This window comes from Artibeus jamaicensis, unplaced genomic scaffold (assembly GCF_021234435.1).
Source record: "Artibeus jamaicensis isolate MK-2021 breed Jamaican fruit bat unplaced genomic scaffold, CSHL_Jam_final scaffold_537, whole genome shotgun sequence".
NCBI lineage: Eukaryota > Metazoa > Chordata > Mammalia > Chiroptera > Phyllostomidae > Artibeus > Artibeus jamaicensis.
Window position 1 is genome coordinate 28,068,292 of NW_026522047.1, and position 27,711 is coordinate 28,096,002.

Genomic DNA, 27,711 nt, shown 5'->3' on the forward strand with positions numbered 1-27,711 from the left:
TAAAGGATAATAATAGAGAAATTACAAATAAGAAAAATAGTAAAGACAAAATAAAAGATGCAGATTCTAGGGACCCACATAGATACTATAAATACTAGCACTAAATTTTAGAAGCAGTTTTGTAAACTGGGGATGATTCACAAAAGGTCTATATTCGAGGCATTTTTAAAGGTACTATTAACTGGTACTCTTAAAGGTACTGTCATCCTTAAGATTTGAGGATTCATTTGACAAATCTTTGTGGAGTATGAACTATGAACTAGACACTGTTGTAGAATATTGAAAATAGACAAAAATTTATGCACCAACTCAGCACACAACTAGTAAAATAAGCTAGACAATTATATATGGTATGTAAAATATAACATGTGCTAAGGAGAAAAAATAAAGGAGGTAGAAAACTGGAGAATGTGTGTGTGGGCCGCTGTATGTAGGGACGCTGCATTTTTGGAAGGGTGATCAGCAAGTCCTCACTGGGAGAGAGAGTTACTTGAGTAAAGGTCTGAGAGAGGTGGGGGAGGAGGAAAGGGATGGCGTGAGCACAGAGGACCTGAAGAGCATGTGAGGAATGGTGAAGAGGTCATGATAGCTGAAACTGGGGTGGCAAAGGGGGGTGGCAGAAGATGAAGCTAGAGAAGTAACAGATAGTGAAGAGGGTGTGAGGGGTCTTGTGAGACATGAGGACTAGGGCTTTTCCTCTGAGGAAATCTATTCAGATCATAGGAGATGTGTTAGTTATACAGTGCTGTGTAACAAATGAGCCTAAAATATAGTGGCTTGAAGAACACGAAACATTTATTCTTTCTCTCAGTTTCTGCAGGTCCAGAATTTGGGAGCAACTGGGAGAGGGTTCTCAGAGTCTCTCGGAAGGTTGACTGAGGCTCCAGTCGTCTGGAGGAAGGATGTGGCTGGGCCAGGTGGCTGCACATCCATGGTGGGTGGCCCACTTACAGGGCTGGCAGGTGGGCTGGAGCTGCTGGTAGGAGACCTCACTTCCTCTTCGTGCAGGCCTCCTCGGAGGACTGCTTGAATGTTCTCATGACACAGTGTGTCTTTCCCCAGAGTGAGAAATCCAAGAAAGTGGAAGTGTCACTCTCTTTTATGACTTAACATCTGAGACCACACACCAGCACTTCTGCAATATTCTGTTGGTCACGCAGTTCACCCCTGATTCAGTGTGAGAAGGGATAACATAGCAGCCTGGCTCCCAGAGCTGAGTGTCAGTGTGGGCTGTCTTGGGTGCTGACTACCAGGGAGAAGAAAGAGAATGACTGCATGGATATCCTTGTGTGGGCGCAAACACACGGGATCTAGGGCGACAGCAGAGAGAACAGCCCTTGTGAGATGCAGAGAGGTCATCCATAGTACATCAGTGCAGTTGCAGGAGGTGGGGAAGATGTGGTGGTGGGAGCTTGTGAACGTTCTTTTCTGATTTCTTTCCTGCTTCTCTGTGAAACAGAAAACAAAGTCATAGGTCAAGAACGAGGACCTGGAAGGAGGATTTGGAGCTTCATAAATATTTCAAGACAGGGTCTCATTGTTATATTACTTTTGGGTCTTACTACTAAAGAGGAAAAAAACCCTCCTTTTTTGAAACAACAACAAAAAAGATTTTTAAATTTATTTTTAGAGAGGGGAAGGGAGGGAGAAAGAGAGGAAGAGAAACATCAATGTGTGGCTGCTTCTCATGCACCCTCTGCCAGGGACCTGGCCTGCAACCCAGGCATGTGCCCTGACTGGAAATCAAACCAGTGACCCTTTGGGTCACAGGCCGGTGCTCAATCCACTGAGTCACACCAGCTGGAAAAAAAGCCCTCCTTTTGATCACTGTTGTATTATAAACTGCACAGCCTGAGTCTTAGTAAAGTGAAAGAAAACCAACTCTGTGATTTTTTTCATTTTAAACAGCTTTTTCTTCTTTGGTCTCAAGAACTTTCTCTGTAGCATGGAAAAGTTTATGCTATAAACAACCTCTGGTTTGTAATTAGATTAGTTCGTTACTTCTGCTTATGGGGTAAAATGTAATACACATAATTAAGTGTGCTTAAAAGGGCACTTAAAATATAAGACATGATCTTTTCCTAGTCCAATCAGCCTAAAACCACAAGGGATTAAAATGTAGACAAACTCAGGTTCACTGACTTGTTTAAATATTAAAATATCAAAGGAACTGTGGGATGTTTCAGCAAAGAAAGGAAAAGAGAGTTGCTTTAGGACATCGCAAAAGACTGGAGTTTAGGTGCAGTGGAAATGAAGCAGTGTTTGATGGGCTCAAAGCAAAGTAGCATTGTGTGTAAAGGGGTCAATATTGGTTCTAGACTGTAAAATGGACATCCGGTTCTGTTTTCTTGGAAAGAAATGAAGACGTCAAGTGTTATGTCCAGAAACCTGCTGCCTGAAGCTCTGCACATGGAGAATAAATCAGGCTTCTCTCTGTCACACGACCTAACTCCTACAGACAAGAGTGGGATGTTTTATTATTACTGAAATAAGTTCAAAGAGATGTTCTGATAGTCTATAATTTGAGAGAAGATGATGTCTTAGTAAGAAATAAGTAGACACTCCAAGAGTTGGGCTGTTATAGCATTTTACAGCAGTCCTCGTATTTGGGAGAAATACTGTTTTCTGATAAATCTGTACTTGGCTTTATCTGAAGTTCTAATTTTGGATTGATGAATGGTAAGGAAGGTACTCTTACTGCAAGCAAATTTTTACTTTTCCAGTCTATATCATATAACTTACTATATAGTTCAAAATATTGATGCATAAGTCACTTGCCCTGAATAATCTTGGCCAAGATACCTGAAGAGTTTGTGTCACATATTTTTAATTTATAATATAAGGGGGTTGGAAGAAGTCCTCACCAATCTGTTTACATAAAATTAGAGCTCTTTTATTGGAGCCTGAATCACAGTGCCCCCTGCCTGTGTTTACAAGACCTTAGCATCCATGGGTACCATTACGTCTGCTAGTTTCCAAAGGAGGCCTCACACTTTCAGTGTGACACCTTCGTATTCTAACTTCCTTGTGCTAGCCTCCCTGGCTAACAACTACTACCCTCAAAGTTGTCTGAGGAAGACCCCCTGCTGCTGGAACTCATGGCATGGGGCATTATACCTGTGGTCCCATAGCTGCCCTTCCCGAAGTGGCGGGCAGAGCATTGCTGAGTTCTGGAAGAACCGCAGAGAAAGTCTCTCTTCACCATCATGTCTTCTGGGCCTTGAAGCAATCCTGCTCATGCTCAGTCTTTCTGTAAAGCTGCCTGTCTTCGTGCCTCATCTTCTGCAAGCAATCTTCACAAGGGAAAATAAGTAAAACAAGAACAAGCAAATAAGTCAACCAATAAAGAAATGAAGTCAATACCCTCAGAGACCGAGCTCTGAGTCTCCCTTACAGTGAGGATGGACCAGACCACAACAGTCACCATCAGCCTGGGGGGCCCCACAGTTTTGTCAAGAACAAAGGACTTGCTCCAAGTGTGTGCAGTTAAAGGGAGCATCTGTTGTTTTTCTAAAAACAAAGGAATGGCCTGTCCAGCTATTTTAAGGTCCCCATGATTAGAAACCAAAAAACTTCTCAGGGCACCACATTTAAAGTTTTTACTTGATCTTACTCAACAAAAAATTCACATCTCTGGAGTCCAATCTTATCCAGATATTCATTCTATAGCTTAAATAACCATTAAAATGCCCTCCGGTGAATACACGTGGCCTCTCCTACTTTACCTGTTGACATGACCACGTGATTTTTCTTCAAAAGAATTTTCAGCCAATGAATTCATGGGATGAGAGTCAACATAATACCTCTGGTGGGAGGACAGAGAAGGGTCACTGAGGGCACTGATGAGAAGTATCCTTGATGAGACCTAGTGAGGACACTGGGCTGGGTGGGAAATGACTGAGGAAAGAAAGACACTGATGAGGCTCTAAAGGGAAGCCCTCCAGGTGGTATATAATAGCAACTAACAATTACTGAGCATTTATCTGGGCACTCACTGCACAGAGACTCTTATCTGCAGTGTCTTGTTCACTTCCTAGAACAATTTGGTGAGTTAATGCTAATCTTATCTTCATTTTATGGGTGAGGATACAAAGCAAGGTTCGAAGAGCAACTTGCTCAGAATCACACAGCTGATACACGGTAGTGCTAGTTCTCAAGCCAAAATCTCTCTGATTTCAGTGCTTGGGTTATTAACAACATATTTTCCAAAGTATTATGAGATATGAACCTCATTCTGATCTCTTTAAGGAGCTCTTAACTGGACAGGAAAGCAAGTATTTGAAGCAGATAAAAAACTGTAATGTGTCTATGTTACTAAATTCTTAATTTGGCTTCCTCCACTGCCAATCAACTACATCTCGACTTCCTTGTTTCTGACTCTTGAGTGTTCCTATTTTAACTCTATTCCCACGATCCTTATATTTTTTTTAGTGGATGTCTCTTTTTCAAACTTAACATACTAATTTCTCCCTTAGGGATCTCACTTCAATGTTATTTGATTTCGTGGACCAAACTCACTAGTAAGAGACAGCTTTACAGTTGCCAAATAATCACGAGAAAAAGACCACACATGTTTGAAAAAATTGTCAACCATAGGCTATTGATCTGATACAGGAAGTTTGTTAATGACAATTCATAATGGATCCAGCAATCCCATTTCTGGATATATAGCCAAAGGAAATGAAATCAATGTCTCAAAGAGATACCTGCTTCCCGTGTTCATTACAGCATAGCCAAGGTAGGGGAACAGTCTAAGTGTCTCTTGACAGATGAAAGAATAAAGAAAAAGTGGTATATAATGGAAGATTATTATATATTTTAATGGAATATTATTCATCCATAAAAAAAGAAAAAAGTCCTGCCATTTGAGACAATATGGATAAACCTGAAGGAGTTTAGGCTAAAATAAGCCAGTCACGGAAGGAAAAAAACACTTACATGTGGAATTGTAGAAAGTCAAACTCATAGAAGCAGAGTGTAGGAGGGTGGTCACCAAGGGTGAGGAGGGCTGGGGGACATGGGAGATGTTGGTCCCAGGGTACAGACTTTCGGTTATAAGATAAAGAAGTTCTGGGGATGTAATGTACAGCATGGTGACTATGGTTAATAATACTGTGTTGCGTATTTGAATTTGCTAAAAGAGCAGTTCTTAAATGTTCTCTTAACACACACAAAGTAACCATGTGAGGTGATGGATGTGTTAATTAGCTTGGTTGTGGTAATCATTTTTATATATGTGCATATATGTGTGTATGTATATATATGCACACATATATATGTATACATATAAATATGATCACTTATACTTCAATAAAGCTGAAAAATTGTAGTGAATATCTGACACCATGAAGGTCAAAAACTTAACACAGGCAACAAATCCAATATGAGGACAAATATAGTTCCTTTAATTTTGTCTTTAGTAGATTTGGTCTTTCGCCCCACCTGCTGGTATAAAAGAAAATCATTGGCTTTGATTTAGTTTAGCCTGATTTGTCCACTTAAACACTAGCTTTCTTTAATACTCAGGCTCTCAATCCCTCAATGCCCCATCTGCTAATTATCTCATCCAGGTAGTGTTGCTGTGGATGGGCAACAGGGTTTGGCTAACGAGTCATTATGATGATAAATGATGCAGAGTCCTAAGATGTCCTATGCATCTTCTAGTTTCCAAAACAGTGCCCCACTTAAGTTCTGTCTTTCCTATTGGGATTTATGGCTAAAGTAGAACTCTTATCTTTTGCTCCCATGACTCTATAGAAATTGTCCAGATTACCAATCCCAGCTAAATTTAATAGTTAATCCTCTGTCATTATTTATGTGACCCTTGAGCAGCATTTGCCACAGTTGTTTTTCTCATGTTTTCTAATCACACACTTTTCAAAACACCACATTCTCCTTGTTTTCCTCCCATACTCTGGGGCTCCTGCATCAGTCTGCTTGGATAGTGTTCTGCCTGGGTCTCAGACTGATATCCATCCCTGTCGCTGGACCCGTCCTGTGCTTCCTACTAGGATTACAGGCTACCCTCAGCAATAATCATCAGGAAACTGGGGGAGAAAAAAGTTTACTACTTACAGGTTCTGTAAATTACATAGGGCAAGTGGGGCCATACAGTAAGTTCACAGGAGAAAGAGAAAGAACCGGGCCTGGGGTTCTGCTTTTATTGGGGCCAAGGGTGGGATGCAGGGTACTGAGGCCTCATTCTGCACTGGTGAATTTAAACATTAGAGCAGGAAATTTAAAGTGCTGGTAGAGAAGATGAAATGTGGTCCAAATGGTCAGTATTGAAATCAACCAAGAAGACCTCTAAAGCAAAGAGCCTTAGGGTGGGGAGGTGGCCTGGCTCTTTATCGTGGTGTTTACCTGAGATAGACAAGAAGAAGTGGATGCCTCTTTGAGGTGGATGCCTAAGCTATGGAAGCTGAAGTCAGGCACTTGCATCACAAAAGGGAACACCACCTGTCAGGGCCTGCGCTGCTGTAACCACGGACCTCCTAACATTGGAATGCCAGATTGCGCTTGTGAAATCCAGTCCCCTATTTCTAACAGATCACTTGCTATCTTCACTTACAAATCTGAGAGAAAACTCCAATTTATCATCTTCCCCTCCTTAGTCAGTGGCAACCCCATCATTTCAGTTGCTCAGAGCAAAAATCTTGGGGTCCTTAGGCTCTGCTAGCCCACGGTCTCATTTCCTGCCCAATGGGGGAGAAATATAGATTGGGACTTTTTGTTCCTAAGGTCCTGCCTCTGTGATTCACAACCCTTTCTCTTGTTTTACTTCACAATGTCCACTCTGCTCTTGGACAAACATTTAAAAAATTATTTAAAAAACTGGAGTTGTAGGTAAACTTGCGGTAAAATTATATACAATTCATAGTTTAAATTTCAAGTTTATAGTCTGAGATTTTGTGTTTCATCAGAATCAACTATGTGCATCAATTGTCTCTTACAGACCAATAATAGTTTTAACTGGCCACATTTCCTTGGCCTCTTTTGGCCTGTCACAGGGTCTCAAATTTAACATGTTTAAAACATTATCCTTCCAGTAAGGGATACCTATAGTCACATTTGTCCTTCTTCTGGGAATAAAACTTCTGTTCTTCCTGGAAGTATTTCTCTCCATCCTCTAACTTTATTTTCTCACATGAGTCCACCCTGATGGCCTTGTTTGATTAGTTTGGGGATGTTACGTTGGCCCAAGCTCAGCCAATTACATTTCAAAACCTAGCTCACAATCCATTGATCTATTACATGACACAAAGTGGGTTGATTAGAAGCCTTCCTTAGCATTTTAAACTTGGAAGCACAAAGAGTAAAAATCATGGAGTTCATCTCTGCGCTTCCAAGTGTAAAAATATAGAACTAAGTTCAAATATAGAACCTATGGAGATATGAAACAAGGAAGTCATCGGTAGTCACATTTCCAGCTGAGTAAAAGAGAGTCATATGTGGTGAGAGAATAAAACAAGTATTCAGGGACGGGTACAGATAAAAAGTGGAGGACTAGATTCTGGTGACATTGCAGTCCCTGAATCGATTTTATCCCAAGGTCCACTTATATCTCTAGACTTTCAGCTGGTATTAATGAAGAATCTTACACTCTTTGTATTACAGGGACCTATTGCTCTTTGCCTAAGGGGGGAAATGACATTTATTTTCTGAAATGGTTAAGAAGGATATTGAAGAAGCTAATATGAGCAAAGAAATAGTTGTATTAACTAGTCCTCTATTAATGTCTGGAACTGCCACTTCAGACCTGCTGGGTCACTCTTTTTATTCATCCCTCATCACTGCTTGTGTTAGTTTTAACTTGGTCTCAATTGAGCTTCATGCAGTTAGACTTTTTCTAGAGGGCTGAGGGAGGGGGTTGCAAGCTGTGTCAGCCTTTCATCCTTCTTACACAGCAACAACAAAGACAAAGCTCTAGGGGAAAAGTCTCTGCTGGCTTTAATGGAAAAGTCTCATAAAAGTGCTTGATTGGCATAGCTCAGGTCTGCTCTCTACCTCTGGTCTACTCACTCTGGTCAAACGCATAGGTTCTCTGATTGGCCAGACCCAGTTCACATGCTCGTTTTATATCTGTGAGTAGGTCAAACATAACTGCACTCAAAACATAAAGATTGCTCCTAGAAGGGATGTTAAAATCCATTCTAAGAAGACAATATGGTAGCTACCATAGTCTACTGCACCATCGCTGGTTTAATCTTTTCTTAGATTTCATACAGCAAGAAAAGCCTCCCCCCCCACAACCAGTTGAGTTATTTTCTCAAATTTGCCATCAAGAGTCCTGATGAATATATATTTTCTCATCTCCTTTTCTTCTCCCTTAGATGCCTATTTCACTGAAGGACACTGTTTACTGAATCACCCTAGTTGGATATGAGGAATCCTCTTTAATTTCTCCCCATTCCTTCCTCTCCATATGTAGTAATGTGGGAATTATCCTCAATTTCTGCCCATCCCCCCTTCTCCATATGTCCAATCATACATGCTGCATCAGTTCTAACTCTAAAATACCTCCCAAACCAACCTCATTATTCCATCCCGACTGTCACAGTCATTGCTCATGCTTTCATCGTCCTTTGCTTGATTTGCCTTCTTAGTATTCTTCCAGTCACATTTCTTTGCATTCATCTTCTACCCAACTGTGCAAGTAAGATAATTATGCTATTCCCCTGAATAAAATTTTCTCTTTGCTCCCATTGCCAAGTTCTTGAGAATGTGTATTGGACCCTTTGTGAACTTTTGCTTAAGGATGACTAATGTGTCCTTGGTGTTTAGGTCCCAGCATCTGTTCTGACCTATGTATTTATATTTGGCTGCTGTGTTAATTTTGTCCTCTTCCTTTCAGGCATTACTGCTCTGGCCCTAAAGTTTAATCTCATAATTAGGTGGCTTTTATTTGCTCTTGGGACTCCTGGAAATCCTGATTCATTCTGACTTTGATATTTAACAGGCACCCAAACCTGACATTATATGTAAATCACTTATGGATTATCTTTAGAGGGGAAGGGAAGGAGAGAGGGAGAGAAACATCAATGTATGGTTGCCTCTCATGCGTTCCCTGTTGAAAACTTGCCCACAACCCAGGCATGTGCCCTGACTGGGAATCAAACCATGCTTTTTTGGTTTGCAGGCCCACACTTAATGCACTGATTTACAACAGCCAGGACACTTATGGAGCTTTTAAGAAGCACATATTTATTTCCTTGACCCAACACAGACAAACTGCATCAGAAATACTTTAAAAAATAACTTGTGGAGATTTGAAGCATAAGGTTTGCAGAAGCAGTCATTCAGTAAATCACCAGGCTTGACTGTCTGCTATCACCGGCTATTGGAGTTCACTGATGCCTCTTTCCTCCATGGGCTAGATTTCCTCCTGCACCTACTCCTGAGACTTTTGATTAGCTGACCTGACTTTGAAGTCTTTTCAGGTTTGTATCCTAATCTTCTCTACACTGGACCCTTGTGCCATCAACCAAGAGTCACTATTTCAAACATTTCACTCTCCTATAGTTATATAGCCCCTTTGTTAACCCATATCTTTGGACTTACTGTCTATTTTTGCTTTATCATCTATATTTCAATCTCTAGTTCCAGTCTAAATTATTTTGCCCAACTGCTTGGGCTACATCTCCAACCATAAATTCCTCTCATTCAGGAGCCATGAAGTGCCTCTGCTAGATGTTCACTAGCACTTTAGAATTATTGTAAAAGTTCCAGTTACTGGTATACAACAGCTGAGGGCAGATTGTAGGTATGCATCTCCTCAAACTCCAAAGTCAACAACATCATGTTGTGTGAAATGGACTGTGGTAGGAGTACATACACCACAGAAATCCCCTAATACTCATCAAGTATTACTGTTTTTCCCTGAGGGACTGAGTGGCGGACTCCAGCCAGCAGAGTCGGCCTGTTGTGACTGAAGAAGAGAATAAATGCACAGGTGACAGCAATTCTGTGGAGAAAAGGGGGGATCGCATGGCTGCTCTCTCAAGGGGAGAGCACCCCGACCCTTGCCTAGACAGGCTTTTATTATTTTTCTTGGTCTTACATCAAAGGATTTATTATCTATTACATAGAATATTATTGTCTACATTTTAGGTACAATCAAGGAAATGAAAATAACACATGCAGAAGGGAAAGGTGGTGAGCTGATTAGCTCTGTCCTTGGGAAAATTCACACAGACTTTGGAAATTACCTTGAGGATAGACAATGCACATTTGTTGTTTTAGACCAGGGTGATGGAGTTTTAGCAAGAGCAAGCCATAACAGACTGTATGCATTTTCTAGGCCTGATTCCCATGGGAAAACTCAGTTTGAAGGTCTGGCTCCTGCCCACCACCTCACTGCTGTAGGTTTTCCGTACAGAGCTGAGTCCCATTTAACAGACCCAAACAAGCTCGTCCCCTGCAGTGCTGGTAAACATTTAATATCATCCTGCCATTTGCAGGAGAATAGCCAGCTGTGGGAGTCCTGGTGGCATCCTTGAGTAATTGATATAAACCGGAGTTAAGGAGATGTAGGGATCCAGAACAAGTCACCCCAAGATGTGCCTCTGAGGTATGCAAATTAATTTGAGCTAAATGCGACTGAGACCCTGGAAGCTCATGGGAAATGTTTACCTCTTCTTTAAAGTTGGGGCCTTGCCTGTAAAAAGAGTTATTACCCAAAACTCTTTATGACCTATCCATAGGGCAGGACAAGCTTCAAATGACTAAACATTTTCTCGCATTGTCCTGTGAAGGACCTTCCTCCCTTCTATAGCCCCAAGGCATCTTCTTTCACCCTTAGTTCACAATGCCATCTCTATCTTATATTAACTTTCTGTCCTAGAACTTCTCATATGTGGGAAGCCTCTGACTCTCACCTGTATGTGGGGCTCCCATACATATATACGTGATTAAATTTCGTTATGCTGTCTTGTTAGTCTGTCTCATGTGGATTTAATTATTAGACCAGCAGAAAGCACCTTGAGGGTAAAGGAAGCGTCTTCCTTCCCTGCCGAGGGTACACCATAGACTAATAATACTGGTTGAGAGAAAAGGGTGACTGAGTCTGGGCAGGTGGGGAGTTAGTAGTTTCTAGTCCTTGAAAAGTAAAAATGTAAGCTCCCCACCCTGCTCCAAATCAACTCCATTCCTACATTGATCCATGTGCAAGGTCAGTGAATGGTAATAACTTTCACTGGGACCTTGCACATGTCATTTGAGCAATCCATGCCAATGACTCATCTATAAAATTGGGATTCTAACAACATCTATCTCAGAGCATTGTTATAAAGAAATGAGTCACAACTGGCAAAGTACCTAGAATAATGCCTGGCACAGTAATGGTTTCCTGAAACAGTATGTAAGTGTTTAAATAATTGCTCAGACAAAGACTCTTAGAATCAGCCTTGACTTCATTCTTTCTGTCATATCCCATGTCAAATCTGTCAGGAAACCCGTTTCTCTCAATTGAAAAAAACAACAAAAAAATAAATATCTGATTCTGACCTCATCTCACCACACCTCCTGCAACCAACCATCCTGGATGAATGAAGCCTCCATCATCTCGGTCTGAATTTTTTGATGTCCTGCTGAGGGTTTTCCTGCTTCCACTCTTTACTGCCCCCCCACCCTGTGAGTCTGTTTCTAAAATAACAGCTGGATCAAACCTTTTCTATTGCTTTTAGACCATGTCCACTCTTCAGCTGACTCTCCATTTTCCCAGGATTGAAAATCAAAGTCTTTACCTCAGCCCACAAGGCCTTCATCCTTCTATGAGCTCCACTCTGACACTTTTTATGACACTCCCTCAATCCAGTTTAGCATTTCTAGCCATTCTATAATGGAGTGACAGAGCGAAGTATTGTAGGATTGTGAAAAGAAGAATGGGTGAGAAAGCAAAAGGGAACATAGTGAATGAATGGGTGCAGGCCTGGAGGGCAGGGTTTAAGTAATACAGAACAAAATGTACAAGTTGGATAGAGTAGAAACAGGTCATGAATTCTGTCCAGAACAAGTTGAGTGAAAATGATCTATTCCCAGCCACCTGGAAATGAGCCTAATAAGAAGGCAAGAAAACAGCCTCAACTAGTAGCCTGCAGAGCATCTGGCAACCTTGAATGTGTCTGAGTCCTAGGCAGAAATGGGCCAAGTGTGGTCTGGCCTTTTTTGCAGAGGTATTCAGTGTTAGGAAGCCTGTGCATGTCTTGACAAAAGTATTTCCAAACTTGCTGGTATGTTGAACAAACTCTATTAATGATATTGATCTGCTCCTATCCTAGAAAATTACTAATGAGAACTTAATGTTCCTTAGAAACAGCTCAAATGGGGCTAAGATGAGGGCAAGGACTGACACAGCAGAGAACAAAACTGTGGTGACTAGGGCGCTTGGGAAAATCTGTCTTGATCTAGTATATGGCTATTCTTCCTTTTTCTTCAGTGATGGAGAAGGCATAGACCCAGACAGGTACAATGAGGGTCACCTTTAAAATATCATCTTGGTAGAGCTGGGATTATAAACCAACCAAGCAGATAATTAAAAACAAAACACATCCAAAAGCAAACCTTTGGCTTGTCCAGTTTAAAACCATTGCACTAAGAAAAAGATCCCACAACAAAAATCAGGATGTTGCCTTGTAGTCCAGCCTCATCTTCCATCTCTTCTTCTTCTTTTTTTGGTACTGATCTTAGTCTGTTGTCCTTATTCTAGTTTGTACAAGTACCTTTTGGCTTTGTTTCTCATCCACAAGCTCACTGTTATCTGCTGTGTCTCAGATTCAATACCTTTATGATTACTTGGCTATGACTCATCTACCCACTACCAGCTTTGCATAGGTCCCTATGCTTTAGGTACCTGTTGATAACAGTTGGCTTTAGTATTGTAATCTGTCCTCAGCTGACCTCTTTTTCCTTGCATGTACCCCATCCTGGCTTATTCCAGACCATATCTTTGGGTTAACCCCCAGATCACCCTCAGAGATATACCCACAGAGATAGAATCTGTGCAAATAGCTCATGTGACAAGGTAGAAAATTCCATCACGGCACATCAAACCATCAAATAAAAGATTCTGGAGTGCTAACAAGGTGAAAGGTTGGTTTTATACTATACAAATGTGTTCCAGCTGCGAGTTTAGCACCTGGTGATGAATCATGTCTACTCATATGTAGATGATGCCATTGGTTCCACACACAGTTCCCCACATAGCCAGTTTACCCTTCCCCCAGATGCTAAGAGTATAGCGGCTAAGACTTAGAACTACAGCTTTGTCCAGAGAATTGCCCTTGGTTAATGGGAGCTGCCTCACCTGGAGATGCCTGGGAACCTATTCCTCCCTCCTCATATCAGTGTACCTGGAGTAGATTTTAAATCTCACTCTTTGGGTAGGTGGAGTTGGGGGGAAGGATGCATCTTCCCACCTAATCACCATGCCTGGTTCTCTGTAAAAGGCTGTAAGTGTGTGACTTTGTCCTGAATGAGTGGTAGAATTTTAAAGTGATCCTCCCTTCCACCCTTAAATAAAATCTACCTTGTGACCTGGAATTGTTAGTCAATTAAATCATTCAAAACTTTCTCCAACTCTGCTTAAAGAATTACTTCTAGGTGAGAGCTCTGATACATCTTCTTGGACAAGCTATCAAGCCCGTATTTCATCAAGCATGACTTACCCCAGTAATGACTTGCATCTTTTGAGATAATAGATCTCCAGACTTCTAAAATTGAGGTAGGAGGTTATATGTTAGTCCCCCTCATCAAATTGCATTGATGTGAGGCTCTAGAGAGAGGTATTGAATTCTGTTTCCATGGCAACTGCTTCACTGCTCAAGGGGAAAACAGCATTGCAATTGAAGTCTGTGTTAATAGCAGTTCTAAAAATAATCGGTAATGTGTTGAAATCAAGTGAAAGACCCAGGAAAGCAATGGGTAAAAATTATAACCGTGCAGGGTGGCATTAAACAATAAGATATTGTGCAAATATTATTGCAACTATAATATTTGATTTAATAATGATAGGAATGGTTGGTGACAAATATATATTTGAGGAAAATCAATTAATTTTATTTGTTCATTTATTCAGGTGACTGTTGAATACTGATTATATGTCAGGTATGAAGTAGGACCTCAGATACAGAGATAAGTCAGAACTATCTATCTTCCAGGCTTTGCAGGTTTTATGGGAGCAATAGGAAAAAGAAATCCATCACAATTATAACGGATGCTTAGTTTGTCTGCCCGGCACCACTATAACAGTTTTCCCCTGTGTAGCCACTGGGAGATTAAGGGTTTGTATGGGACTGATATCACGTCCAGCCCCAGAGACAATTCCAAATCATTTACTGTAGTAATTGTTTCAGCGGAGATCATGTAACCAAGGTGCAAACCGATGTGACATTGCTTTTATCTAGGGTGATTGGCTTCTGCACGAAGCTTAGAAACCTCATTTAGTGATTGTGAGGTGCTTACAGTTTTTTTACGTAGACATGAAAGAGGGATCAGGTAGAGTCTGATGCTTCAGGAAGCCACCTGGGACCAAGAGGAAAGTCAGCCTGAGGCTGAGGTCACCCACTGCCCAAGGGCAAGGTCAAGAGAACAGCAGAGAAATGAGGCCGGTTGGCACGGAACGGCACTAAAGCCCACGCTACCTCTGGATGTCAGACTGACACTAACATTTACTTTTGTGGAGGTTTGAATTGAGTTTTCAGGTTCCTTTGTTGCCTGAAAACCAAATACAAAAAAAGCATTCAACCACTTACAAAAAACAATAGCCAAGAATAAGTGAAATGTTGGCAATAAGTTGAGGGAATTATGAGTGCACACAAAAAAAGATAAATCAGAGGGAGCGAAAGGAAGTAATAAGTAACTCTACCTTGGAGAATGGAGTGAAGAAAATATCAAGAAGTTTTCTGTGTTATGAGGTAGAGAATCCAGCTTTGCTGTCAGCATAGCACCTGACTGTCCAGCTCTCGAGGGCTACCAGCAAAATGGGCAGCTCTTTACCCAGGCTCTATGCAGAGATGGATGTATCACGGACCTAAAGAAGCTTAAGCTCGAGTGGCCTTCACCTACACAGACCTTTTGGGTTGGCGATGAGAGCCGCACCCTCAATAAATTAGCAACTGGGATGCCGGGGCTTGAAAGTCACTCTCAGGCTGGCAGGGTTTCTGGGCTGAGGGCAAAGTGCTTCCATGATTTCTATATTTTCCTGGCCTCTAGTTAACAACCCCCCATCCCCTCAACCTGGCCCTGTGGAGTGCCTGGGCCTTATCTTTAACCTCGATGATAAGGGTGTGAACTTCTCCCTGCTCTCAGCTCTGCCTTGAACAATAAGAATTGGGCTTCATGGTTATCTAGTATGTCCTGTCCTCAGACTGAAAGGAAACAGGTGGAATCTGCCTGAGTTACACTAGCTGCTGTAGGAGTTGTGTGCCAGGTAATCACTTCGCAATATATAGTCATATAAAATCATCACACTGTGCACTTTAAATATATACAATTTCATTGTATTTGAATACAGGTAAAAAAACACTAAAAATTTGTATGAATCACAAAATAATAATTGCTAAGGATAAAGATGAAGATGAAAGACCAGGGGTTTTGTGGTCTTAGGTGCAGTGCTCAAGTGTCATGGAAAAAAACAAAACAAAACAAAACTGAGTGTGAAAAACACTCTTCAAGTGAAAGTTCAGTAACCTAAACTTTAGTCTCTGCTCTACGACTAACAATAAGCAATCTTGATCATTTGACTGACTTGCCATTCCCTTTTTATACTGTCAACCTGCTTGGCAATGGAAGTCAGCAAGAAAGATTTAAAAATAGTTTAATGAAGAAATTCTATCTTTAAAATGATAGAATGATCCATCTCATTTGATAATGCTGCTAACATATAAAATTAAAGAAGAGAAAAAGTCATCTACGTAGCAAGAGGACCACTTACTTTGAATTCAAGAGCTCTGATTCTGGCTGTGCTCTGACTGACTTTGCAGAAGTCGTTCACATGCACGGCTCTCCAGTCGATTCCTCTACGAAGTCCATGCTTTAGCTTCCCCCTCAGACCTCTTTCTGCTCTAAGACTCTATGCTAACATGCAAGTATACTTCAATTATCCAAGCTTTGTATTGTTTCTTTTACGTAAAACGCTTGTATGAATCCTTTTTGGGTTTGTAGTGTTTTTTGAATCTGAAAAATTCTTGGCCACTTTTTTCTTTAAATGTTGCTATTGTTGTCTTCTCCATTTTTAAACCTTTCTCCATGTCTGATAAGTCTCTTATGCTTTTTTTTTTCTATTTTCCATCTTCTTAACTGTCTGTGCTTTGGTTTGGATGTTTTCTTCTGAGCTTTTCAGGTAATAAGTTCTCTTTTCAGCTGTATCTATTTTGGCTTTTAGTGTATACTATAAGGTGTTTATAGACTTTTTTATATATTCTTTCTGAGTTAATGAGTTTTTTGAATCTTTGGATTGAGGTCTTTCTTCAGTTCGACTACTTAGGATAAATGTTTACACTTTTAACAGTAATGTGGATACGATAAAAACTATAGGACTCCATAGTCATGTGATCAACAAAGACTACCCTACACTTGGTGAAATTTCTTGCCTTCCTTCACGATTTAATCTTTTTTTTTTACAGTAAATAAATGATTTTCTAAAATGTCTGAATCTTATAAGTTCGGATCGTCTCCTGGTTAAAGCTAGAGATCTTCTGCAGAGTTAATAACGTGATGATTACCTGTCATTTCCCTGCCTTCTAAGGTATAACCTAAACAAGATTTATGCCAGTCAGAGAAAGGGACAACATTTTCAAGTCTTATTTTATAGATCTGTGGGAATGTCAACCAAATTTCTTCTGACACAAAATTTTCTGTTGCTTTGGGTGATGGCCGCTGGTGGCTTGCCACATGGGTCATTTTGGGGGACAGAGAAAGTGGCTGGTGTGGGTGTACAGGAACGAGACTGGCAGTGGCTGCTGGGGCGTGGCAACCTGAGAGCCAGGAGCTCCATTTACACAGCATCAAAGAGTCAGGTGTGCAGTCCGGGGCATGGGTAGGCCCAGGAAGTAGCCAGGTAGCATTGGTCAGGGTTTTTCCAGGTGGCCAGTTTCAAGCAACACTTTCGCCTCCTCGATGGCCCTGTGCATGTCTCCTGGATCACTCCATTTCATGCCTTTTTTCTTCATATATTGGTCATTTGCTTTTGTTATCTTTGGCATATTTTATAATTTTCAGTGAGTTTTCAGATTATGGATGGTAAACTCTAAAGGTTCTGTATGATGGTCTACCAAAAAGTGTTAAGGTTATTCGACATAAAGAGTTTCAGTGAATGATCTTGATCCAGTCATGACTTGGTTTTAAGCTTAGTTATCCCCAACCCATTTTGGTTTTGGCTTTCCTCATAGGGGTGACCGTGAGCCCTAGGAAATGCCCCTTCTGGGTCTCCCTGGGTTTAGGAAGTTTTCTTGGTCTCGAATGACAATCTTTACCACTCCAGTGCTGCTCAGGCTGACATCCAACTCTGCTCTTGTGCTGCCTGCCTGCTGTTCAGTGCATTTCTTCAGGCTTTGCACATTCACAGCTCAGAACTCGAGCAGCAATTTGAGGACAATTTGAATGCAGATTTTGGAGGACTTTCTCCAAGGTTCCTTTCTCTCCAATATTTTGCTCCTCAAATCCTTTGGAATCCCTGAACTCTTTATCCTCATAACTTGGAGGCTGCTGCTTTCTTTCTGGGCATTTTACACCCTCACCACAATTTGGAAAATGCCCCTGGGAACATTCTGAGGTGGGTGTAGAGCATACCTCTGTGCTTGGCTCTCTAGCACCTTTAAAGGATTATTTATATGTTTTCCCGACTTTTAAAGTTATTTTTGGTAGCCTTAGTTCAACATATGATACACTGTTGAGTCCAGGCCCCCAGATTTTATCCCTTCAATTTTAATTTCAACAACTTTTTAAAAAGCATTTGAGTGTTTTTATTTTTTAATATGTACTCAATCATTTTTTTAGAAAATTATTGATTGATTTTAGAGAGAGGAAGAAGAAGAAAGAGAGAGAGAGAGAGAGACATTCATTTGTTGCTCCACTTACTTATGCATCCACTGGCTGCTTCGTTCTTGTAGGTGGCTCTCACTGGGGATCTAACCCACAGCCTTGCCATGTCAGAATGATGCTCTAACCAACTGAGCCACCTGGCCAGGGCTTCAGTCCTTCTTACTGCAAGCTCAACTTGCCTTCTTTTAAACATTTCTGTGTGTACCACATTTATATTTGAATTTTGATAATTCTAAAATTTCTTGGTGTTTGTTTTCTTCTTTGTATGCTTGGTGGTTATATTCACCTCCTATAAACTGATATTAATTTGTGGACATTTTAAATGTAGAAATCTTTTTAGAGAGCTTGTAAACAGTGGATCATATGTTTTTTAAAAAAATATATCCTACATCTAGGTTCAAAGTAAGAAGGCCTTTGAGAGCATCTAGTCTGACATACTGCTGAAGCAGAAGTTATATGTTTTACTGCTCAGTTATGTTCTCTGTGGAAAACTTAGAAAAGTAATAAGAATACTTAGTGATAAACTTAAATTCACCAAGCTACTTAACATTTAAAAGCTTCAGCTGCCGAAATTCCAAACCCATCTCATTAAACTTTTTTTCATTTATTTAAAATTTTCTATATTTTAGAAGGAAAGTTATCCATTAGATGAAATTAGATGAATTTCCTGTAATCCTTTAGATTTTTCCTCCTTACTTAAAAGGAAAATGTTTTTTCCCACTTCAAGATTCAATGAGAGAATAAGTAAAAATGAGCTTTGATTCAGTAGGAAACACATGAGAGATTGGTAGGTGAATTATTCATCAAACTGAATTGAAGAATCATAAAACTAATCACACCAGTCTAGTACTACCACAAGTGTGGTAGGCAACACATTTGGCCTGATTAGAACTGTCATATTTGAGGCTGCATGCAGGCTCGATCTACTTAACTATATGGAGATAAGACAGAATGGGAAGACCTGAAATCTGAAACTGGACCCGTCTGTTAGGTTTGGACGGGGGTCTAAGGGGGGAAGATGGGAGAAAGGTGTAGATTGATAGAGCTGAAGGTTTTCGAAGGGAGTCCAGTCTGAAAGGTAAGATGCTGTACAGTCTTTGACTGCTAGATCACTGAATATCTTTTTCATTGCTACATCCAAAGTAAGTTGATAGTGCCTGTTATGTAGTTGTTGCTTCAAAAATATTTTAAATAAAAAAATAAAAGAATAATATAGACATCCAAAGTCATGGCAACACACACCTCAGTCTCAGATAACACATTGTAAGCTTCTCCATAATTGGAAGGTATATGCCAAGAGAACTGGCTAGATGAGTTGATCCAATAAGAGGGTGATGTTTCCATTGATTGGTATGTAAATAGGCATGACCAACTCTGAATACCTCTATGTCCATAAGAAGTGAATGTTTCTAAGATCTATTTTTCCCTGCCATAGTGTCCTGGTAATAACAAAGTTCAGTTTTTGAGGGTGGGGTGGGGGGCAAGGTAAGTGCTTTTATTAATTCATTTAATCCTCACCAACCCTATGAGATCCTATTTTCAAGAATAGTAAAATGAATATTAAACAACTATACTGTTGTCTTTAACCATTATTGTCCTTGTAATATTGCCAGAGGCTTTCGGGAGAGTTTGTTTAAGGAGTCTGAAGGTATCAAATCACCTAGAGTGAAATTATTCAGTGTGTGATGGAAGCTTAATAACTTTGGCAAATGTCCCCTGATTTTAATTACAGTAAGTCCTCATATAAGGTCACATGTTGGTTCTGGACTTCATGTGAAAGAAGAAGTAAGGAAACCAATTTACCATAGACTGATAACAAGGAGAGTTGAGTTCCCACTGTGTCTCATCAGCATTACAACAAATGACATTGAATGAATTGATGTTATTCAAGGACCTACTGTACATTGCCAAGGACCCACCCTACTATGTATACAGCTTCACAGTGGTTACTCTAGACTAATACTAAATACCAAAGGCAAAACTGTCAAAGAGTTGAATACAAAGTAGCATGCAGAATGTAGTCTTGATTATCTCTGAAGTCCTTTGTTAAGTATAGAAAGATAGAGTGAGCAAATGCTGAGTAGTTTGCTGTACTTAGTAATAGTACAACTGACAACTCTTTCTTGAATTTGGAATTATATGTTGATCATGGTTTATCCATCAGTGTTTTTTTATGGTCTCTTTAGAGAGTGCTGAGTCATTAGCATCATCCTTGCAAGAAAAAGAGAGCAAGTAAATGAGCCATTCCTTCTTACTGTGTATCAAGCAAGCCCTGTGCTAAGTGCTTTCCGTATAACACATAGTTTAGTTTTTAGAACCAACTTGGGAACTAAATATACTAATCCTAGTTTTTCTGATGAGAAAAATGCAACAACATTAAATATCTTGGTGTCTTAAACAACAAAAATTTATTTCTCATAGTCTGAATTCTGAGGTGAGAGTGCCATGTGGGGTTCTGGCCACAGCCCTCTCCCTGGCTTGCAGATGGCCGTCTCCTTGCTGTGTCCATTCAGGGCAGAGAGCAGGGAGAGAGGAAGTGAGCTCTCTTTTGTTTTTTTTAATAAGGCCACAGATTCCCTTATGAGGGCTCCAACTCCGTGACCTAATTACTTCCTAAACGCCTCGTCTGCAAATATATTGGCCATTAGAGCTTCAGTATATGAATTTGGAAGGGACACAGGCATTCAGTCTATAACACTTGCCAAAAGCACCTAGCTGAGGTAAGAATATTTTGTTTACAAATCAACTTGATTGAATTAAATGCAGATTTATTGTAATAAATTATTATATTGCTTAGCTATTTCTATGTCGTAAGAAATTACCACAAATATAAAAAAAGGAGTGTTGTGTTTGATCTATTGATTAGCTCAAGGTTGTCTTCATTCTCTAAAGAGCTGCAAAACAATGTGCATTCTTAACCAAGGCATTGGTGATTTCCTGTGGAAAAATAATTGAGGTGTGTTATATTTAGAGAAATGACATGTTTGTTCTTATTAAAACATTTAACTTTCTTCCATGTGTTACAGCACTTTGTATCTGCTCATCTTTTTAATTTCAAAAGCCATACCAGACTTCCTAGCAAAGCACTTTGGCTTGTAATTTTTGCCTGTGACACACATTAGGTGACCACGGGAACTCTCTGACTGCCTTTTAGAGAACAGTGTGATTTTCCTATGAAAGGTATCTTTATGGATGCGGAACTGGGAATGGCCTAGAGCGGATTTGACTTCTTGCAATTTTCCTTAGACAGCCCCTCCATATACAAGTGTTCCGGGGGCTTATTCCATGGATCGTGAATTGTAATCTCTCAAATTTCTCTTTTCCCAATGTATACATGCTATGATCTCACTTTGAGAAAGGGACTAGAATCTATAGGGCTGGGTCAATAAAGGTGGCTGGCTCCTCAGAGTATGTGATTAACACATTCTGTCTTCTCCAACCAATGGATGGAATGTTGAGAAGGAAATTAAACCCTCACAAGAGGGAAAAGGTACAGAAAAGTCTTATGTAAACTGAAAATGTTTTGAGTTTTTCTCCAACTTTTCAGTTTCTTCTATCCTTCCTCTTTTGGCACGTTCCTATTTTCTTCCTGGCCTGCCCCATTCTTTTTAGAATTCCTTATCTAGGGCCAGGGTGCTCCATTTCAGCATGCATCGGATTACCTGGAGAGTTTGTTCCAATACGGATTACAGAGCCTCTCCTCCAATAGTTTCTAGTCTGGTAGGTCTGGGGTGGGGTTTGAGGATTTGCATTTCTAACAAATTCCCAAGTGGAGCTGATGCTGCTGGTCCAGGGCCACACTGTGACCTTAGACCATTGATCCAGGGATGGTGCTATATCATCTTGATATTTTCATTCATTTGTTCATTCAGTCATTCCTTCATTCAATATTTATTAGACATTACTGAGCCACACAGAGCTTCAGACACTGCATACTCTCCACAGAACCCAGCTTTAGTGACTGGTTCTTTAATGGATCTTTAATAAATGTTAAGTGGCTGTGCAATCTCCATTTTTCCTGAATATCACTGGCCTATGGGTACCAAGCACTTTTTAGTGGGACTGTCTCAAATTGTGCTGAGTAATACTCTGTCCTGCATAAAACAAGACCTCCATCACCCCTCAAAAGGACTCAACTGTGTCACAAGGATGCAAAGGCTCGCCACTCATTTGTCATAACCCAGCATTTCTGGTTACAACGCACTAGCTTCTCGTTGGATGTTTTTTTGTCTGTGCTTAAAGGTAACTAACTCTCTGCTGAGCCCACTGCTGCTGCTCCTGCTGCCTGGGCTGCTTCCATGGCAACCGTGAGGTCCATGCCAGGGGCACCGCCCACCAGTGCTTCCAAAATAGACAACGGCCTGGAAGTGGAGGGGAGCGTGGGACGCTCCCTGACTCTGCCTCACATTTTCTTCCCTGTAAACCGAAGTCTGCTGTGGGTGCCTCTGTATCTCACAGAATAATACTGGGTTGGCCCAAAAAGTTTGTTCGTTTTTTTTCCCGTATGACGGCTCTAGTAGCCCTTGGTCGTCTTTAACTTCATTTGAAACAATTTTGTTAGATTTTGATTGTGACATCTGTCATAACAGTGTGCGTGTAAAAAAGAACTTATCAAAACTGGTGAATTTTTTTGTGTAGTCATTTTAATACTAAAGACAGAAGAAAATATGCATTCTCGGCACATTATGCTTTATTATTTCAAGAAATGTAAAAATGCGACAGAAATGCAAAAATAAAATGATTTGTGCGGTGCGTGGGGAAGGTACTGTGACTGATTGGATGTGTCAAAGGTGGTTTGTGAAGTTTCATGCTGGCGATTTCTTGCTCCACAGTCGGGTAGACAGACTGAGACATTAATTAAGAACTATCGAAATGATACCATGTGGGAGATAGCTGACATACTCAAATATCAAATCAATAAAGTTATTGGTGAAAATGAAAAATGTGTACCATATTTTTAGGACTATAAGATGCATCAGACCATAACATGCACATAGGTTTTAGAGGAGGAAAATAGAAAAAAAATCTGAAGCAAAAAAATGTGGTAAAATATTTAATAACATAAATAACATAGGCCACTACCCCCTGCCCCACAACAAGCCATAAGACTATAAGATGCACCCCCATTTTCCTCCCAAATTTAGAGGGAGTGCATTTTATAGTCCAAAAAATATGGTGTTTTATTTCATGGAAAAAACCGTGCAGACTTATTGGCCAACCCAGTACATGCAAATATCTCCACCACTGTTTGCCTATAGTTCTTTCCAGGAGCTTGAATCTACAGGGCTGCGGAGGTGGGGATGGGTGGGTGAACAGGGTATGTGATATTAACACAGTCTGCCTTTTCTAATCCTGGTTCTCTATCAATTCATAAAACATTCATGTGTAGTTATCACACCCCAGCAACTTACCAGACATGCCACACACGTCTGAACCGCAGTGGGGGATATAACTGAGTCTCAAAAGTACTAGATATGATGGAAATAAGGACCCCAAGTTTCTCTCTACCTCTTTGAAGGTGTTCGTTTATAACCCCAGTGCATTTCTGATGTGCCAGATTTAATCTAGAGTAACCAGAGTCTTCCTTCTTTTAAAAGTACTCGGCAGCCTATTTCTTTTACATGAACTATGCCTTAGGTGAGGAGAAGAGAGATAATTTGTAGCCAAAGAATCAAGACAGTTTTATACAACCTTTATTCCCCTCCACAGGCTGAAAACCACTGCTGCTCGGGTTATTCTATCCTAAGCCGAGAATGACTTGGGCCAGGTGTCTCTCCTGGTTCCGTTTGTGTGGTCAGGCAGCGGGGATGGCAGGCAGAGTATTGAGCCCTTCAGCATCCACAGCTGAAATAGAGAAGTTTGGTTTCCTAGATTGTCCAGAGGCAGCAGAAGGATAAAAACCCATTGCCTGATTATCATTCCCTCACCACTATCTCATTCAATCATCAGAGAAGCTGATGAGGTAAGTGGTGTTAATAAATCTTCTCTTAGAGATGGAAAGTGAAGATTAGAGAGGTCAAATTACTTGTCACAAGTCACTTGAGCTAGTCAATGAAGGCGGGAAGCTTCAAACCAAGGCTTTTTCCCTCCGGAGTCCCTTCTCTCAACATTATAGCCTTCAGCCTGCACTAATCCCTTTCTCGTTCCTAACAGGAAGCAATGTATTGCTGTTCTCCTAATAAGGAGATATTTGGTGGGGGAGGGAGGGAGTAAAAAGGCATTCAACCAAATTTACTAAATCATAGAATTCTTATCTAAATCCTAAGCATTTTCCACTAAAAAAAGTTGCTTTATTAATGGTTAGCAGAGCCCCCCCCCCCTTTTAAATCTGGCTTCTGCCCAAGGTGTACTTTTAATTTTTAAAGAGTCGAATCATTTATTATTTTCAATATGTGAAAGCAGTAAGGTAGTTATAATAAAACAGCTCTCTCATGGTTTCCTTTCAAGAAGTTAGCATTTACTGTCTAGAAAATAAGTCTGTGCTTATAAAAATGTGCTTTAAGAGTTTTGGAGCACAAAGAAAGTTGCTTCGGTGCTTGAATCTTTAAAAAGTTTATATCCCAAATCAACTGGTACTTCTAGGCTCAGTCGACACTGGAATTGCAGCTCCTCTTTCCCCCAGGTGGCAGGCTGCTTACAGAGGAAGAGAGGTATGAGTTTTAACAGTGCTAAAGTAACAGTTCTATTGTAATTTTTGTCACTTGGAAGTTTATTCCTTCCTTCTCTATAGATTACAACTCGTTAATCTCCTTTGCTTTGTAAAAATGTATTTTTAGAATTGTATACCAAACTCTGATCTCTTACACACACCCTGGTATCACAAACTTTTTTTCCAGGGGGGGAAACAATACTATCCCCTTCCTCCCTTCTGGTTCTATTGGCCACAAAAGCCAAAAGAATAAGCCTTAGTGAGGCGCGGAGGTCATCCACCCCTGCCTTTGTGCCAGGACAAGCAAACTACCTAAGCCAATTACTAACCGGTTTTTAAAAAAAACCTCCAATCAGAGAGAATCCATGACTTTTTTTTTCTTTTGTGAACTGTTGCTCCATTCAACTGCACACTCTAAAAGTCTTGCCCTATCTATGTGCACCCTTATCTCACTGTTCTATTTTTTTCCTCATTTGCGTTAACCCTTTCTCACCTTTTTTGAACCTCCAGGCCTCCTTAGAAGTGGTGGGAGACAAATGTTTCTCCGCAAACGGTCGAGACGGTAAGGTGAGTGGTAGACCTAGGAACCCTGGTGCTTTAATCCCCAGCTAAGTGGGATGGACAGCGAGGTGGGGTGATAGCATTCCTCATTTTATAAGGTATTTATTGTGCGGCTAAGCAAACACTCTCAATTCAACCATGAGACTGACGCTTTTGAGTCTGTTTCCAAACAGGACACTAGAGGGCACCCAGGGGTTAAAAATAAGTGGAAAATTACTTGAATGAAAACTGCTCTGTACGGCATTTGCTTTTGCAGAATTTAAAATTAAAGTTTATTTTCTAAACAATTAAAAAATTCCTCTCTAAAATTGGGATATAAGCAACCGGTGTTCAAGCAACTGGAATTGTTTTGTTTTGCTTTGTAATCAGTACTTTTCAAGGGAGCTTTTAAAGCCGAGCTGAAATATTTGAAATGAGGAACATTCTTGACCATGAAATATGTTCTACTTACATGCCTCAGCCTTTAAAAGTTCTTTGCATTAGAGTCGGGGATTACATTGTTTCTGGAGCCAAGCATGGGGCCAGCTGTGTAAGTAAGGTTGCTTATGGTTTCTTCTTCTTTTTAATAACATGAGAAAAAAAAAAAACAGTGCAAGAGATCTTTTTATTTTCTTTCAGCTGATTTTGGAGGAAAGAAAAAGAATAAAAAGCAGTCGGATTTGTGTATTGTGTTTCTGTGTGGGTGTGTGGCAATAAATGTAACTGCTTTTAAGTTATATGGGTATTTATGGCTTTTTATCATAATAACTAGTAATGTAAAGTAATGGAACATTTTGAAGAAACATTGTAGTGTTAGATTAAGAGAATGTATTTCTGAACTTGAATGCTAGTTATTTAGTTAACTAATTAGTGCAGGATTTTAAAAATCCATATGGAATAGCTGTAGATTTAAAAAAAAATCTATTCTTTTTAATTATTTCTGAATTTCAGAAAGGAAGAGACTGGATTTGTCAAATTTTAATGCTTTTCCTTTAGAATCAAATTAAATTAGTGATAAGTTATACAATATTCTTGGATTTTTGTGGCTTGTTCTCACTAGTTTATACTATCAATTTATATGTCTATCTTGTTTCTAGTTTTTACACTTCATTAAATAAAAAAAACATTTAGTGGTGATATTTATGAAAGGAAAGAGTCACTTTTTCCCTTTAGTCTCGTAGAGGAACCTAACTAGCATGAGGCTGTGACTCAGTTAACTCTGTTTCCATTCATTCCCAGGAACAAGCCGTACTTCTCCTTGGGGAGGCTGATGGGAGTTTAAAAGGTTTGTTGTGGCGGGTGCCACAAACACTCCCAACCCCGTCACCAACCCTCTACTTCCATCTCTGTCCACTGTAAACCACGTAGACACCTACGCAAAAGCGACAGCTGGATTCAGGAAACCATGCATCATGTCACCAGGAGACAACTGCAGACTTTAAACTGTGTTCAACATGTGGATGCGGCAGAGAAATGACCTGTCCAGACAAGCGAGGGCAGCTCATAAACTGGTTCATCTGCTCTCTTTGCGTCCCGCGGGTGTGCAAACTCTGGAGCAGCCGCCGACCAAGGACCCGGAGGAACCTTCTGCTGGGCACTGCCTGCGCCATCTACCTGGGCTTCCTAGTAAGCCAGGTGGGGCGCGCATCGCTCCAGCACAAACCCACCGCGGAAAGGGGGCCCCACAAGAGCCGAGACACCGCCGAGGCACCCTTCCCTGAGATACCCCTGGATGGTACCCTGGCCCCTCCAGAGTCCCAGGACAATGAATCCACCCTGCAGCCCAATGTGGTGTACATTACCCTACGCTCCCGGCGAAGCAAGCCTGCCAATATCCGTGGCACAGTGAAACCGAAGCGCAGGAAGAAGTATGCAGTGGTGTCTCCAGCCCCAGGGCAGGAGGCTTTGGTGGGTCCATCCCTTCAGCCACAGGAAGCTGCAAAGGCAGCTGATGCTGACGTGCCCAGCTATGTCCAGAGAGGAAATCTGGCCAACGTTGGGGAAAAATACCGGAGGTTGATACGGGGTCCAGGAGTGCGAGTTGGGGGTTCAGATTTACAGCCGCCGAAGGCCAGGGAGAGCAACATCAGGATCTACAGCGAGAGCGCCCCCTCATGGCTGAGCAAAGAAGACATCCATAGAATGCGACTGTTGGCCGATGGTGCTGTGGCCGGCTTCCAGCCAGTGTCCTCAAACAGCCAAGTGCGCTTGCTGTTGTTCCAGGGGAGTGCCCCTGGCTCTGTGCCTGGCTGCGGCCCTAGCCCCTGCGGGCTGGTCAAGCAGCCTTTGGACATGAGTGAGGTGTTTGCCTTCCACCTGGACAGGATCCTGGGGCTCAACAGGACCCTGCCTTCTGTGAGCAGGAAATCAGAGTTCATCCAAGGTAACAGCTTCACATGCTTCGGTCTTTGCAGCTGTTGGGGTTTGGGCTTGATTTTCTCTTTTCTCTCACTCTCTTTTTCTGAACGATTTTCTCCTCCCAC

General features: G+C 40.9%; 1 protein-coding gene and 1 long non-coding RNA gene across 4 annotated transcripts in view; one reads left to right on the forward strand and one right to left on the reverse strand.

Moving 5' to 3' along the window:
- LOC119034631 (uncharacterized) lies at window positions 1-27,115 on the reverse strand. Its single transcript, XR_008390298.1, has 4 exons — window positions 27,031-27,115; window positions 23,731-23,883; window positions 3,118-3,293; window positions 1-1,448 (listed from the first exon to the last, which is right to left on the reverse strand). It is a non-coding gene; the product is annotated as an uncharacterized LOC119034631 (long non-coding RNA).
- GASK1B (golgi associated kinase 1B) overlaps window positions 25,112-27,711 on the forward strand; it is a 45,741-nt gene continuing 43,141 nt past the window's right edge. Inside the window, exons 1-2 of one of the 3 annotated variants that reach the window (XM_037125725.2) lie at window positions 25,112-25,255; window positions 26,468-27,611. In XM_037125725.2, the coding sequence (XP_036981620.2) occupies window positions 26,702-27,611 (910 nt within the window). In that variant the 5' untranslated portion in view covers window positions 25,112-25,255; window positions 26,468-26,701. Of the gene's footprint in view, window positions 25,256-25,519; window positions 25,779-26,467; window positions 27,612-27,711 lie in introns of those variants that run through there. The other 2 variants (XM_037125727.2, XM_037125726.2) reach the window with 2 other exon arrangements.